This window comes from Cricetulus griseus, assembly GCF_003668045.3.
Source record: "Cricetulus griseus strain 17A/GY chromosome 1 unlocalized genomic scaffold, alternate assembly CriGri-PICRH-1.0 chr1_0, whole genome shotgun sequence".
In the NCBI taxonomy this organism is placed as follows: domain Eukaryota; kingdom Metazoa; phylum Chordata; class Mammalia; order Rodentia; family Cricetidae; genus Cricetulus; species Cricetulus griseus.
Window position 1 is genome coordinate 151863360 of NW_023276806.1, and position 17466 is coordinate 151880825.

The window sequence follows — 17466 nt, forward strand, 5'->3', positions numbered from 1 at the left end:
AAGGGTTTTTACTTTTATTTTTTTATGTTGTTTTTAATGCTTCTAAACTCAGAGAAACAAGAGGAAACAGTAAATAGGATGATGGATGAGGTTATATATTTAAATTTATGTGTATGTGTGCTCGGGTATCTGCAGAGGCCAGAAGAGGTCCTTGGACCTGCAGGAGCTGGAGTCACAGGTGATTGTGAGCAGCCAATGTGGATGATAGAATCTGAACTCAGGTCCTCTGGAAAAGTCACAAGCTCTTTTATCTGCTAGGCCATTTGTTCAGCACCTCGTATGTTCTACATTTAAACCTCCAAAGGATTTAAAACCCTTTATTCATTTTTTTCTTCAATTTCTCTTTAAGATTAAAAACAATATTTTGATCATGTTTTCCCCTCCCCTAGTTCTCCCCAGATCCTCCCCTCTCCTTTCCCACCCAACTTTATGTTCACTCTTCTTCAAATTATAAAAAAAAAAAAAAAAAAAAGAAGCCAAAAAATACTATAGACACACACAAAAAAAACAAAACAACCACAACTATGGAGTGGGCATAGAGCCGGCCCTGAAAACTGATTTTCCTTTTGCCAGCAGGTATGAATACCAAATAGCTTCTTGGCTGGGGCTGGGGGGGGGGGTGTCGGGGGGTCTGTGTCCACTTTCCTATCTCAGTGCTGGGACTCCCTCTGGGGAGAAACTGTACAGGTCTTATATGTGGTCCCAGTCTCTGATTCTCCTAGTCTAGTTTCCCCTTTATCAATCCATAACACTACATTCTATTTCCCCTCCTTGGGAGGTCCTCCCACCACCACCACTACCCACCCTTGGTACCTGACCTCTGTGGTTATTCAGACTGTAGAACACATACCACACATTTAAAAGGTAGCATCCAAATGTGAAGAGAAAATATACAGTATTTGTCTTTTAGGGGTCTGGGTTACCTCACCCAGATGATCTTTTTTTCTAGCTCCAATCATTTATCTGCAAATTTCCTTTTTTCCTAACAGCTGAGTAACATTCCATTGTGTAAATATGTACAATTTCATTTCCATTCTTTTGTTGGGGGTCATGTAGGGTATTTCTAATTTGTGGCTATTATGAATAAAGAAGCAATGAACACAGAAGAGCAAACACCTCTGTAGTAAGATGCAGAGTCCTTAGTCCCAAGAGTGGTATAGCGGGATCTTGAGGTAGATCAAGTCCCAGCTTCCTGAGGAACCAGTGATTTTCACAGTGATTATACAAGTCGCACTCCCACCAGCAGTGGATGACTGTTCCCCTCCTGGCAACCTTGCCAGTATGAGCTGCCATTTGGTTTATTGTCTTGGCCATTATGAATGGGTAAGAGAAAATATCCAAGTAGTTTTAATTTCTATTTCCCTGATTTCTAAGGGTGTAGCACTATTTTGTTGGTCAGCCGTCTGTGCCTCATCTTTTGATGATTTTTCTGCTTAGTTCTGTACTCTGTTTAATTGTGTTATTTGTTTTCTTGATACTCAATTTTTAGTTCTTTATATATTTTAGATATTAACTCTCTATCAGATTTATAATTGGTAAAGATGTTTTCCCATTCTTTAGGCTGTCACTTTGCCCAAATGATGGTGTCCTTTGTGGTCCTTTGTGGTTTTCTATCTTTGTGGGGTCCCATTTATTAGTTTCTGGTTTGTGCCTGTGCTATTGGTGTCCTGTCCAGAAAGTTCTACCTGCACCAGTAAGTTCAAGCCTATTCCCACTATCTCTTCTATCAGATTCAGGATAGCTCGTCTTACGTTGAAGTCCTTGATCCACTTGTAGTTGAGTTTTGTGCAGGATAGCAGATATAAATCCATTTTCATCTTTCTACATGCAACCATTGTTTGATCAGCACCATTTGCTGAAGATACGGTCTTTTTTCCAGTGTGTATTTTTGGCTCCTTGTTCAAAAATGAGATATCCATAGCTGTGCTTATGTCTGGGTCTCCAATTTGATTCCATTGATCAATATGTCTGTTTTCATGTCAATGCCATGCCAATGCCATGCTCTGTAATGTAATCTGAAATCTGGGATGGTGATACCTCTGCCAGTTCTTTTATTATTCAGGAGTGTTTTAACTATCTTTAGTTTTTGTGTATCCATATGAAGTTGAAATTGAAGTTTTTTTCAATTTCTGGGAAGAACTGCATTGGAATTTTGGTGGGAATTGCAAAGAATCTAGACTGCTTTGGGTAGAATGGCCATTTTTCACAATGTTAATCCTACGGATCCGTAAGCAGGGGTGGTCTTTCCATCTAGTGTCTTCAATTTCTTCAATGTCTTAAAAGTTTTTATTAAACAAATCTTTCACTTGCTTGGTTAGAGTTATTCCAAGATACATATTTTTTGAGGCTACTGTAAAAGGTACTGTTTTCCTTATTTTTCAGTATGCTTGTTATTTGTAAATAGGAAGATTACTGATTTCTGTGGCTCAATTTTACATCCTGCTACTTTGTTGAAAGTGTTTATCAGCTGTAGGTGGAGTTTTCAGGGTCTTAACTTTGACTCTGTCTTTTCCTATCTGTATCCCTTTGGCCACCTTCAGCTATTTAATTGCTCTAGCTAAAGTACACTGAATAGGTGTGGAGAGAAATCCTTGTCTGATTCCTAGTTAGTGTACATATTTGAGTTTCTCTCCATTTAGATTGATGTTGGCTGTGGGCTTGCTTATTTATTTATTTATTATATTTATTTATATTTATTTATATTGAGGTATGTCCCTTATATCCCTAGTCTCTCCAGACTTTTATCGTGAGAAGGTATTGGATGGTGTCTAATGCCTTTTCTACATCCAATGAGATATCATATGGTTTTTGTCTTTCAGTCTGTCATGTACTGGGTTACATTTGTTGATTTATGCATATTGAACCATCCATGCATTCCTGGGATGAGGCCTACTTGATCATCATGCATAATCTTTTTGATATGTTATATTCAGTTTACAAGTATTTTATTGAGAATTTTTGATCATAAGGGATATGAGTGTATAACTTTCTTTTCTTGTTGGGCCTCTGTGTGGTTTTTTTGTATCAAGGTTATAGTTCTTGTGATTTACTTTATGAATAAGTTGAGGAGTACTGGTATTGATTCTTCTTCAGAGATTTGGTAGAACTCAGTGCTGACTCCTTCTAGCCCTGGTATTTGTTGTTGTTGGGAGAATTTTAATGATGACTTCTTTCACTAGGGGTTACAAGTCTGTCTAAATTGCTTATTTACTTGATTGAACTTTGGTGGGTTGTACAAAACAAAAAATTCATTCATTTCTTTTAGGTTTTCCTATTTGGTGGAATACAGGTTTTTAAAGTATCTCTGATGATTCTCTGAATTTCCTCAGTGTCTGCTGTAATCCCCACCCTGCCTCATGTCTAATTTTATTAATTTGGATTTTCTCTTTCTGTCTTTTGGTTAATTTGGCTAAGTGCCTTCCAGCCTTCTCTCTAACCACATGTGAGAAAGCACTATCCCATGAATAACTATAGCTGACTACCAGAGTGATGGTGCATACTCGGTGACAAAGGCGAGCTTCCCTAAACCACCCAGCACCATATGTGCTAGCTTAGAGGACGGATGCATGTGATGGAAGATAGTGTCCTGAAAAAGTGGCAGGAGACTGAGGCTTATGACATATACAAGTCTTCCCTTGTCAGCTAGAGGATTATCACTTTTGTGCACCACTGGAGAAAGTTAAAAGAAGAACAAGAAACAACAAGCATCTAAGGCAAGCAGGAAAGAGAAGCGCTCCCCTTTTGTGGGAGCCTTGAAGTATGCAATTCCTGGTGCCACTATCAACTTATTCATCTTTCCTGTTGATGATAGAATAATGACGTATTAGGATGACTTTTCCTACTAAGAACCATTAGGAAAGCTAGGTGCCAAGCATCAAAACTCCATGGAAGGCATTAAAGAGCTGGCAAGAATATAAGGGAGAGAGTGGTCGAGAGCTGGGAAGAAGAGAGATTGAGAGCAATGAGGTGACACCTGGAGCTGCTGCTGCTCCCCCATCTGCCCCAGAGGCTTCGGTTCAAAACAGAGGAAAGACAGGAAACAAGGGCACACACTGGCTCATGACTCAATAAAAAGACAAACATGGGGGCTAAGAACATAGCTCTGTGGGCAAAGTGTTCATTATGCAACCACAACGGCCCACGTTCAGATCCATCAGCACCTAGGAAAACAGCTAGACATGGTGGCACTAGTCTATAAATCTAGCCCAGAGAGTCAGGCATCTCTCAATAAGCTTGCTATTCACCTGGTCCAGCTGTAACAGTGAGCTCCAGGATCAGTGGAAGACTGTCTCAAAGAATAAGGTAAAGACATCTAATATTAAACTCTGTCCTCCATGTCCACAGAAGAAAGCAAACCCGCACATGTACACACACATAAACACACAGTGTTCTCTCTCTCTCTCTCTCTCTCTTCTCTCTCTCTCTCTCTCTCTCTCTCTCTCTCGCTCACACACACACACACACACACACACACACACACACACACACACACACACACACACACACAGAGAGAGATTGAGGGAAAATACACACTGTTTCCAGGAGATACAATCCCATTTAAGAATCTAGAAAGGCTGCATATAAGGATCAGTAAAGACACCATGTAGACATTAGCTAAAAGAAACACTGTGCAACTGTGTTAACATCACACAAGAGATCTCCCAACAAAAAGCATCACACATAAGGAAGGGGCTACAAGAAGAAAACCCCAAGCATCTCACATGCTCACACATGCTCCAGCTCTGAAATACATTTCCAGTTCCCAAATAGACATTCTTAATGGAAAAATAATTCCATCAGTGGGAAGATAAACAATTCTAAACTGTATGCACTTAGCATCACAATATAAAAAACAAAACCAATGCTGGGCTTTAATCCCAGCACTCCTGAAGCAGAGGCAAGCAGATCTCTGTGAGTTCGAGGCCAGCCTGGACTACAGAGCGAGTTCCAGGACAGCCTCCAAAACAATACAGAGAAATCCTGCCTCGAAAAAAACAAAACAACAAAACCTGATAGAACTATAGATATTATTTGTAGACAAACCCACAAAATAGTGGGACATTCTCACTAAACTCTCAGTAATTAGAGAATATAGACCATCCATTAATAAAATCGTGTCATGTCCAAACACTACAACTGACAAATGCACAATCCACTCTAAACTGCACATGAGATATGTATCAAAGCTGTACAAGCCAGGTATCTGCCAGTTTCAAAATTACCTTAGCTGCTATAAATCAATAATAAAAAGATGACGTAGGGCCCGGCAAGAATGCTCAGTAGGTAAGGGTTGTGGCTGTCAAAACTGACAACCTGAGTTCAAAACCTGGGACCCATGTGGTAGAGGAAAACCAACTTGCACAAGTTATCCTTATTTCCACACTGGTACCCTGGTGCCTTAAGTAAATGTGCACGCACACACATAGGATAAATACATGCAATTTTAAAATACTAAAGATAAAAGAAATCCTCATGTATCTGGAAAGAATGAAGTATTTTTTGTTGTTGTTTTTCAAGACAGGGTTTCTCTGTGTCGCCCTAGCTGTCCTGGAACTTGTTCTGTAGACCAGGCTGGCGAAACTCACAAGAGATCCACCTGCCTCTGCCTCCTAAGTGCTAGGATTAAAGGCGTGCGCCACCACTGCCTGGCTTTGAAGTATTTTTCAAAAACCCCTCAAGGGGCGCTGTCAAAATGGCTTAGCAGTTAAGGGCAGTTGCCAACAAGCCCGATGGCCTGAGTCTGAGGAAGAAAGTGACAACTCCCACAAGTAGCACTCTACCACCACATACACACCCACAACCACACAATACATAAATACATTTAAAAATTTACACTTCAAAGGTAAGTTGCAATGAAAATGTTTCCATATTTGAACCAAAATGATAACTAAAATGCAAAAGTTATAGGATACAGCTAAAAAGTCTTGCTTAAAAGGAAACAGGAAGCTTTGAATGGCTATATTAGAAAAATATAAGTAAGTCATCCAGAACAAATACAAGCTAATCAATTTTTGTGGCTCTTAAAATCTTTTTATTTTAATTTTTAACTGTGTGTGTGTGTGTGTGTGTGTGTGTGTGTAAGAACAAACATAAATGCAGCTGCCCAAGGACTAGAGGCACTGGATGCCCTAGAGCCGAAGGTACAGCACCATGTAGGTGCTGGGAATCAAACTTGTGTCCTCTGCAAGAGCAGCCAGTGCTCTTACCCACTGAGCTATCTCTCCAGCTGCTCAATTTGTTTTAAATATAAAAATATAACCCCCTTTCACATCTACGTCCAAGTGTAACTTCCATAAATTAAATTCACAAAGAAATTACACTCAAAATACTCTAAGTAAGAAAATGCAACTACCTGTATAAAAACATTACATCTATTGGTGAGGTCTTCAGCAAATTTATCCATCCTTTGCTCTTTAGACAACATAGACTCCATTTTCATCATCCATGAGCTCACAAAGACGTAGTAAGACTGCACATCTCTAGCAAAAGAAAACATTGAGGTTACTCAGAACACAAACAAAAAACATATTTCCATTTCTTCATACTGATAAAGGTAAATGTTCCTTCCAGCAGTAACTGTATGTTTCTGGCCTTCAAAAGAAATCCCATATGCAGATTTAAGTTACTTAACCTACAAGTATTTACTGAGTGCCTATTCAAGCAAGTTCTCTAGTACAAAGAACAAGACAGATAAAACCCCTGGCTCCATGAAGTTTATATTCTAGAAAGGAGAGTTTTATAACAAATCAATTACTAAAGTCAAAGCAATTTAAAAGTGTCTGGTGATACACGCTTTTGGAAGGGGCAGGGTCTGGGATAGTTCTATAATTTCAAATAGGATGATCACAGTAAACTTGTAGTGTGGGTGATTTTGAGCCATGATATGAACCAAATTAATAAGTAGGATGGACAAATATGTAAGAGAAGAGAATTTAAGGAGTGTGAGTAACACGTGCAAAAGCCGTAAGACTTTGGGAAGTGTATCCATCTTGTTTAGGAAATAACAAACACCCAGTACGACTAAAGCACAAAGAGGAGGGGTGCAAGCAGAAAGGCAGATCAGAGGTAGAGGGAGGGTGGGAGAGTGGGGAAGGGACTGGGATGGCTCTGTAGAAGGCATGAACTTCAACTCAAGTCCCTAAGAGAAGCCACTGGAGATGAATGGTCCAGCCTCTAGCTAGTTTTAAGAGGATCACTGTCACTTTTGTCATTGTGAGTATGACAGCCATGAAACAACTGTAGTAATACAAGAGAAAGGACAACATCTTCAATGACAGTAAGAACAGTAGACGCAGGGGCTGGTGGGATACTCAGCAGCTAAGAGCACTTCCCGCTCTTGCAAAGAACCTCAGTTCAGTTCTTACAACTGGAGCTACAACTCAAGCTCCAGGGGATCAAATGCTCTCTTCTGGCCTCTATGGGAACCTATAAGGCACACACAGTCAGACACATATAAAATTTTTTTTTTAATTTAAATTTTTTTTTAAAGTAGAAGTAGCCAGAATTTGAATTTAAAAGCTAATTTGAATGCTTACACTATGCCAATTACTGCTAGGCTGGGTACAAATTAGCTCACTCAAACCCCATATAAACCTTATGTAATTGTTAGAAAACTCAGGCCCTCAGCAGAGGACCCCCCTGCCTGTCACTGGGGGCTGAAAGCATCCTTACTGCCATTCGATTCCCCTGTCCAGATAAAGTAGGCCCTGTCATATACCCAAGTTACAGGTGCCCCGCTCCATTTTCATACATTAACTAAGGCTGCTTCCTCACAACTCAATAACTCCTCTTGCCTTGGAAACTTTTAGAAGTAGACATCCTGCTTTTTCTGACAGGATTATAGTTTCTTACTTCAGGCCCCTGCAGTACTGGCTGCATGTTAATAATTCTCCTGCCTGAAGAACCTTGCAAATCAATGGGCCCCTACCTCTCTCTGCTCCTGCCCACCCTGTGTGTCTCTCACCTTCTTTCTCTCCCTAAAACCCAACTGTAGGGACTATGCTCTCAATTTGACAGAAGATGAAACTGCCACAGGAAGTAGCACGCCCACATCAGACAACTCATAAACAGTGGAGCCAGGATTAAAACCCTAATCTGGGAAACTTTCCCATCACAAGACTCAACAACAAATGCTGATCTTGTCTACTACTGGGGACAATCCCCAGCAGGGAACAAAGGCAACAAGGCAGGACAGGAGGAAGAGAGGAAGGAGAAGGGAGGTAAAGAAACAGGAAAGGAAAGGATTCACTGTGGAATGTTTGGCAGGCATATCACATGTAATCCCCAGCACTCAGGAAACTGAGGCAGGAAAAAAAACAATTCTGAACACGGCAATGCATAATAAAAAGCACTCAATCAGCCTTGGGTCAGACACTGAAGTTTCTTTGGCACAACTGCAAGGAAACTAAAAAACTACCATCCTTCCAGATCATGGAGATCTATACTGACTTTACAGGAATGTCTAAAACAAAGCTTAGGGGAAGCTGGAGTAGTGGTTAAACTCCTTTAAGCCTAGCACTAGACAGGCTGTTGGATCTCTGCTGTGGAATAATCCTTCTGCACACTGTGTGAATATATGTCCCTATGATTGGTTTAATAAACAAGCTGATGGGCCAATGGCTAAACAGGATAAAGTTAGGTGGGAAGCCAAACTCAGAATGATGGGATGAGGAAGGACGGAGTGAGAGGAGTCGCCAGTCAGAGAACAAGTCAGAAACACAAAATGGGATATAGGCAAAAGTCACAAGCCTTGGGGCAGCACACAGATTAATAGAAATGGGTTAACTTGTAAGAGTTAACTAGTATTAAGCTCCCTGCCCTATTGGCAAGCATTTATAATTTATATTAAGCCCCTAAGTGAGATTATTTGAGAGCAGCTGCAGGACAGGGAAACTTCCACCTACAGATCTCTGTGAGTTCAAGGCCACCCTGGTCTATGTGGTGAATTCTAGAACAGCAGGGCTAGGTAGAGATACTGTATTGAGGAAAAAAAAAAAAAAAAAAAAAAAAAAAACCTTAGGGGTACAGGTAAGGGGTTTTGAAAAGGGAAACATTCAATCTCTGCCTACTAAAACTTCCTTTGCTCAGCCTGTTGGGCTCACAGTCATCCACACAGCACAACACTAGTGTGCGAGTTCACCAAGTTCACTTCTCTAAGCCCAACTCACCTATCTACAAGAGTCAAGGTGAACAGCTGAGAAAAGCACAGGACACTTCATACTTAAAGAGTTGGACTATGCGGCTCTGCCACCTGCTGTTAAAACTGCAACAAATTTAATCTCTGTACTCTAGGTTTCTCATAAAATGGCAATACCAGGACTATCTACTCCACAGGGTTTTCTTATTTTTTATGGATGAGACAGATGAAGTTTCTGAAAATCCCTGGCTTACAGTAAACACACCATAAAGCTTAGTTGTGTTTATTATTTCTTACCTAAGAATATGGGGCAGGGCTACATGACACAATGTTCTTACAGTCTTTTCATAATGCCTGCTATGACATGAAAAGGTTCACAATGCTTGCAACTACGATGGTCATTATCTGTCATCTTCCCCTTCAAAGTCCCGTTTAGCCTTCAAGAGCCAGAGAGGTCAAATCCACTCCTTCCTGAAGCTGAATGTCTCTTAACATTCAGACACACCACATTTTTTCCTCAGATTTCTCTAAAGGTTGAAGACTCCTTATGGCTTTAGAAGAGAAGGCATGCTTCCCAGTCCCTCTAATATAATCATCCAGCTCGTCTCAAGACACTACAGTTTGTAGCCCTCCTAAGTTCCATCTCGACAGACAGACAGACAGACAGACAGACAGACAGACAGACAGACAGACAGACACACACACACACACACACACACACACACACACACACACACAGAATTACCAATATGGAGTCAGGTAAAAATACAAGGGAATTTCTTAGGGAAAAGCCTTACTTACAGAGCGACTTAGCCAGCAAGCGGGGCAACAGTAAGTACAGCAAGCCAAAGATGAAACGGAAGAAGGGAAGCCCATGTGAGCAACCCTCACTCTTAAAACCTTCCCTATGTCACCCTGACCATGCCCTCTCAGGCGTGGTCAGGCACACCTGTAGCCAGCCTCTAGCAGTCATGGCTACAATGTCCCCTACACACACACACACACACACACACACACACACACACACACACAACACACACACGGACCATCCCAACACCAGCTAACCAGCTACAATCTAAAAAGAAGTCAGTGACATTGGGCCCAATGGCACACACCTACAGCCCCAATGCTTGGGAGGCTGAGGCAAGAGGAGTGCCAAATTTTAAGGCCAGCCAGGGCTACAGAGAAAATACCAACCCAGACAGCAAGATACTGTCTTTAAGGGAAAAAGGAATTCAACGAAATTCTGGAAGTACCAACTCCCTTGGTAGAGATAGGTCTGTAACCAGGGCACTACTTGTTAATATGATCCAAGTGTGCACTAGCATTTTAAACAACTCTATCACTGTTTAAAAAAAAAAATGGTAAGCTTCTATGAATTAAAATATTAACAACTTTCTTTTTTTTTAACATCCCACTACTAAAACCTGGTATCTGTCTTTCTGCTTAAATCCAGTCTTCAATCTTCACGGAAACCTTGTCTCCCCAATTCTGTCTTAGGGCACAGCACTGCTGGTACCTGCCCTGAGCAGACCTGTATAAATCAGTTCTCTTTGTCCACTGACCTATGGTTAACCACAGGACACAAGATTGTGTGTCAGATGGTTTAAGGGCTCTCTGGTATGCTGAATATTAGTCTTCCTCTCCCTTGTGCAGCAGAGGACCAATTTTATCCAATTATCCATTTCTCTTTCTTTTTTGGGGGGGTGGGGGGTGGGGGGGTTCATGTTTCAAGACAGGTTTCTCTCTGTGTAGCCCTGGCTGTCCTGGAATTTGCTCTTGAGACCAGGCTGTGCTCAAACTCACAGGGATCTGCCCGCCTCTGCCTCTGAGTGCTGGAATTAAAGGCGTGCACCTCCATTGCCCTGAACCAATCACCAGTTTCTATTGCAGGTGATAAGATGCATGACCAACACAAGGCCAATGACAGAATCCTGTAGCATTCTAATTAACCAAATCCAGGTTAACATGTTAGCAACATACTCAGAATAGTGAGTTAATTACCAAAGCTGAGTGATAGTTAACATCGATACCTTGTATAATTGTGTCATGCATTACTGAAAAGGTACATTGTAAAAGATTAAAAATACACAAATATAAGGACTGGGGAAAACAGCTTGGTGATAGGAGCACCTGCTTAGGACTGCACGAGGTCCTGGGTTCAATACCTAGTATAACTAAATAAGAGAGTAAAAAGATTAAAAAAAAAGTTGTCTTTCTAGAAGCAGGACTAACTTACAGGAAAGAATTGGGCTAGAGAAAATTACTTTTAAATTTTAGCTTTTGGGACTTTTGGTATCATAAAGCATAAATAAAAAAATAGTTCTAGACTGGGAGATGGCTCAATAGGTAAAGGCACCTGCCACCCAACCTAACAATCTCAGCTGGATACGGGGACCCAAGTAGGCAGGGAAGAGAACACGCAAATCCATACACACATATGTCCTCATACACACAAAATAAATAGTTTTAATTAAAAAAGAAAAATCACAGTTCTTGAAAAATCAATCTGGGGGCTAGAAAAACAGCTCACTGGTAGAACTTGCCACATAAGCCTGAGGACCAGAGACTGGATCCAAGCACTCACCACCCACGGTAGAAGACAAGAATCAACTCCTGCAAGCTGTCCTCTGTCTTAATAAATAAATAAATGTTTAAAAATGTTTTTTTAGAAAAAGACGCAATCTGGAGACTGTACAAGGTGGTCTGTTCCTATGCATACTTCATCTTGTGACTCAAGTATTTTCACCAGACGATATCAAACATTCCCTTTACAGTTGCTTTATAAAACTTACTTGGTAAGTGACTGGGCTTTCTGCTGCAGGAAAGTATCTCTATGTATTTTAATGGCTTGAAGACTTTTTCTGTCTACAAGTTTGGCAGCTGCTGGCATTTTATGAATCAGAAAATTATCAGGAAACCAAATAATATTGGCAGTTAAAGTGATGGCTGGCACCTGAAATGAAGGTAAAAGGGAAAATCATAGAATGCAGGCCCAATGTACTGGATAGTGCTACAATACACAGCGAAGACAGTTCAGGAAAATAGCTACCAAAATCCCAATATATTACAAGGCACATATCTTTTCCCCCAAGTGTCTTATTGTAGAAAGAATGAAAACATTCCCACGGCTGGTCATGAGCACACTTTATTCTAAGTATTAACACACACACAGATTTCACAATAATTAATAATATATAGTAAGCAAAATGAAATTCAACCCTCCATGACTTTATTGTCAGGGCATAGTAATAAAATAATAGAAGACAACAACCTTAAAGACAGCTAAGGCTTCATGGTCTGTTATTATTTGATAGCACTATACACAAACTAAGTTTCAACTCTGAAACCAAGTCATAGCATGGAAACAGCAAAAAGGAAAATCAACAATGTGAAATGTTTCTACTTTACTGGTAAGAATGGGGGTGGGGGCAAGAGGAGAAAGCAAAAGGAAGAGGGAGGCAGAGTCATGTGAGGAGTGTAACCAGGGCATGGGGTGCATTTCTATAATGCTATCACTCAGGAGACTGAGGCCAGCCTGCACTACATAGCAAGACCTCGTCTCAGAAATAAAGCAAACAAAAAATTAATGCATACACACACACAAACTTAGAACATCCACCACACATACATTCATATGAAATGCAGTTATTTTCATTTACCATATTGCTCATTTCAAGAATGTTTACGCTCTAAAACAGTATCATTGCTTTTATTTTTGCATGTATCTATGGTGTGCATGCATGCCTTTTCATGTGTGTGGGTACACACGTGCATTGAAGCTCATGGTTGACACTAGGAGTCTCCCTCTATTGTTCTCCACTTTATTCATCCAGAGTTCTATGACACATGCTAATTACTATTACTAGCTCAGAAGATACCATCTCTGCCTTCCCAGCATTGGACAGAAGGCGGGCTGCCATACCTCATGTCATGCTTACATGACATTTACATGAGTTCTACCTGAACTCCAATCCTCACAATGTATTGCAAGCACCAATTCATGACACCACGGCCCCAGCTCTTTTTTTTTTTTTTTTTTACAGTTACACTTCATAAAAGTTAACTTGTTCTTTTTTTAATTAACTTTTTGTTAGCACTTTTAGATATCTAGCTTTATCAAAATTTACATCACAAATTGAAAATTAAAAGTTTCAAGTTCTTACCTTCTTACAAATGTCCAATAAAGACTTATAAAACTTTTTATCAACAGTTCGAAAAATCTGAAAGTGCAGTACAAAGAGCCCACAAATTCCAACATACTTGTCTCTCTGGTCAATTTCAGAAGGTTCACCTTAGAAATAACAATATAAAAACAGAACTATAGTTGAACTGTGCTTTTAAGGAAATGAAAACTTGATAAATAACTCAAACTTGAAATTTACATTACCAAGTTTGGCTTCCACGTTTGCAAAAATTGAGCGAATACTATGTGCAAATTCTTCTGCAAAAGTACTATTTTTCGACACAGATATTCCTCCATTGAGAGAATCAAACTGCTGTTCAATACAGGCCTAGCAAGAAACATTTGAAGAGAAATTCAAACTCTCAAAAGAAACCACCAAACACCTCAGTAAGATGAACTGTTTTTGTACTCATTTTAACTACAAATCTGGTCTCATGTTCTTTAATATAGAAATCCTTTGATGGACATTCTTTTTAAGTTTTTATTCAGTATACAAATAGTCACTAAATGTTTGTACAGAGGCAACTGAATATAAGGTGGTAAACAGAAGCATAAAAGTTTTATCAGTGTTGCTTTATTCATGTTTTACAGTGTGAGTGAGTGAGTGAGTGACATTACATGGCACTCAAACCCCAACTGAAGAGCTTAGAGTGAGGCTCAGAGATGAATGGAAGGAATCACTGCTGACGTATTAGAAATACCCCCCCCCCCCCCGAAAGGGTCTATGTAGCCTTGGCTTTCCTAGAACCCATTATGTAGAGCAGGCTGGCCTCGAACTCAAAGATCTGTCTACCTCTGCCTCCCAAATGCTGGGATTAACAGTGTGTTCCACTACACCCAGCTGCAAGCATTTTTAAAATTTTGTATGAATGAGTGGTTTGTCTGCATGTATGTCTCTGCACTACATGCATTAAGTGCCTATGGAGGCCAGAAGAAGGTGTCAGATACCTGCAACTGGAGTTACTGATGGTTGTGAGTCACCATATGGGTGTTAGGATCAAACCTAGGTCCTCTTCAAGCAGTACTCAACTGCTGAGTCATCTTTCCAGCTGCAACATCTTTTTTAAAACATCCATCCGTCCATCCATCGATTGCAGTTACTCTCTTAGCATTTCTCATCTATCTATCTACTTATTTACTCCAGTTACCTTCTTAACATTTCTCTCCCTACCCTCCCTTTTGATCAGGGTCTCACTCTGTAGCCTCAGCTGTCCTCAAATTTTTGACAATCGTGCTTGAATTTCCCAAGTGCTAGGAGATAATGGGCATGAGCCACAATGCCCAGCTCCTAGCATACTCTATGTGTAGAGGTGTCCCCAGGGGAAAAAAAAAGCAAAAATAATTACATTTTACATCTAAGAGATTAATAAATCCATTTTAAAAACCAAGCACTGGGGCCAATCTGTTAAAACTGTTATAATGTAAAACTAGACATAACTGAAGCAGACAGAACAGAAGGCAGTATCATTGCTGGCAGGACACCACCCATCAGTATGGTAGTCTTTCTGTGATGAAGACAAGATACCACCTCTGTGTTATCGATACAATGAAGAACTAAGAAGTGGTATGTCTAACTGATTTTAGTGCCTTACAGTTTAGATGGTGTCCTATTTGTGCACATTCCCTGAGTGTAGAAGAACCAACTGAGCTTTTGTGTTGTTTTGCTTTGGATTTTGATTTGTGCCTTGCAGGTCTAGGGATTAAATCTACGACCCCCAGCACATCACTCAACTGCATTCCCAGCACTTCATTATTTTTTAACCTTAAAAATCTAAATCCAAGGTGGGTGGTGGTGGTGCACACCTTTAATCCCAGCACTTGGGAGGCAGAGGCAGGCAGATCTTTGTGAGATCGAGGTCAGCCTGGTCTAAAAAGCTACACAGAGAAATCCTGTCTCAGAAGAAAAACAAAACCCACTAAATCCATAAGCGAGTAACAAACTAAATATTGAATGCAAATGATGATGTCTTAGACTTTAAAATCCTTGAATTTTTGTCTATATTTTCGAGATGGGGTCTAATTATGTATCTCAAGGTGACCTAGAATTCACTTTGTACCCCAGGCTGGCCTTGATGCCTTGGATAGCTTCCTGTATACTAGGATTCTGTTTAACTCAGTTTTAAGTTTTTGCATAATTTAATTTTAAAAAACCCTCATTATAAGTAACTTTTCATTTCATTTACTATTAGATACTGAGCCATACTTTACTAATATTTGTTATACTAATAACAAATATTTTAATAAGACAAAGCCCTTTCTACAGAAAAGGAATTCAAAAGTATTCTACAAAAGCATTCCACTGTAATTCTGAGCTGTACCAACCTTCACTTACCTGGAATATCATTCCATCAAATAACTGCCCTTCCAGCTTCAGCAAGAACTTTTCAAATGGCTTCAATTTTTCTTCCTGAATCCCAAATTTTGAAGGGTTGTGATGGACAGACTTCAGCAACCTTGTAAGAGATAAAAAGAAAAATCTTACAACTATCTAATAAATTCTTAAAAGCTAAAATATTCCAGGAAGTAAAGTTTTGTATTTACTATTTCTACTCAGCTATCCACACTGTAAAACATGAATAAAGCAACACTGATAAAACTTTTATGCTTCTGTTTACCACCTTATATTCAGTTGCCTCTGTACAAACATTTAGTGACTATTTGTATACTGAATAAAAACTTAAAAAGAATGTCCCAGGGTACGTAATGAAATGAAATGAAATACAAGGCAAAAGCTTTCACTTGAATAGAACCCAATGAAAACAAATCGTACCCATTCTACAAGCCTTTAGGAATGCTTATATGTACCACTCTCACCGAAACCAATCTAAAATGGGGCAGGGAGTCTTCACGACAGGGCAGGAGAAATAGTTCAGTGATTCAGAATTAAGCTGCTCTTGCAGAGGAAACCCGTGTCCGGTTCCCAGCACCCATATCAGGTGACTCATAACAGCCTCTGACTCTGGCTTCTAGGGAATCCAACTCCCTCTCTAAGCACACAGACCCATGTACAGACACATGGACAAAGGCAGACATAAACACATATACACAAATAAAAGTAAATACTGGAAATAATCCCTTTTCAATATAAATCCCTAGATCTTAGTAAGAATCTGAATAATTTGTATTTGTTTAGTTTTTACCAAAACTAATATATCAGCTGTACAAACTATTAAAACTATTTTAGCTGGCATACCTTTTGTACATAGTCCAGTGGTCTTTCAGTGTGACATGATTATCAATAATTTCATCCAGGGTAAGTAAAACTGTTAGCAGTTCTCCCAAGTGCTCATACATAGTCTGTCAAAAAACCTTTAATGATTATCATTTAGTCACTAGTTAGAAGTTTCATGTGAACTTTTAAAGTAAAATACATTTGGGTTAATTATTAAATTAGTGAAAGGAGGCATCTATTGATTTATTAATTACAGATCTGAGCCTCAAATGGTACTAGCCTAAACAGAGTTTGTTTTACCTAATATTCTTCCTTAATTGCGATGCTGCAGATTTGTTCAATGGCAACAGAAAATCTGCAGTGGAACACTACCTGGAAAAACTATGCCTACACACAGACAGGAACACAAAAACAGGAATGGGGATGCTAGCATTATTATACTTCCTATCATACAAATTACAAAACAGAATAGAAAAAATTAACTTTTACCTGAAAATGAACTCCAGTTGTCTCTATAATTTTGGGTCCTATCCTGTATAAAATAATACCCAAGTTACCAGAAAAAACAACAACAACAAAACCTTTTATGTTCACATTCTGTTCTAAATTCAAGAAATCAATATAGGAGCAGAAACTATGAACTGTAATATGTATTTATCTTAAAGTAGCAGGCACATGCCAAATCTATGTCTTGGCTACCCCTGCTGTACTCCACTCATGGGTAAAGACATCTGACAACTGGCAAGTGAATAACCTGAGTTTTTAACTAAAGGATGTGCCTTGGCATAAAGTAGAGGAAACAAACTTGATGAATTATTAGAATTTCTCAGTTACCAACTATAATCCTTTTACCCTATCAGAACAGGAGCTTGGAAAAAGGTCCTTAAGAGCAAGTCAAACTCCTTAAGTTCTCATCCTGCTGAGAAGCAATGCATCACACTTCTAGGGTTATACCATACTTACTTCCTACTC

General features: G+C 39.6%; 1 protein-coding gene across 3 annotated transcripts in view; it reads right to left on the minus strand.

Annotated features, from left to right (window-relative positions):
* Positions 1–17466, minus strand: part of Washc4 (WASH complex subunit 4) — a 59488-nt gene that overhangs the window by 31537 nt on the left and 10485 nt on the right. For 2 of the 3 annotated variants that reach the window (XM_027392517.2, XM_027392516.2), the window contains exons 8-14: positions 16984–17026; positions 16516–16619; positions 15655–15775; positions 13527–13650; positions 13303–13430; positions 11932–12092; positions 6353–6479 (exon numbers count right to left, since the gene is read on the minus strand). In XM_027392517.2, coding sequence (XP_027248318.1) covers positions 6353–6479; positions 11932–12092; positions 13303–13430; positions 13527–13650; positions 15655–15775; positions 16516–16619; positions 16984–17026 — 808 coding nt within the window. Of the gene's footprint in view, positions 1–6352; positions 6480–11931; positions 12093–13302; positions 13431–13526; positions 13651–15654; positions 15776–16515; positions 16632–16983; positions 17027–17466 lie in introns of all 3 variants that reach the window. The other variant, XM_027392518.2, reaches the window with a different exon arrangement.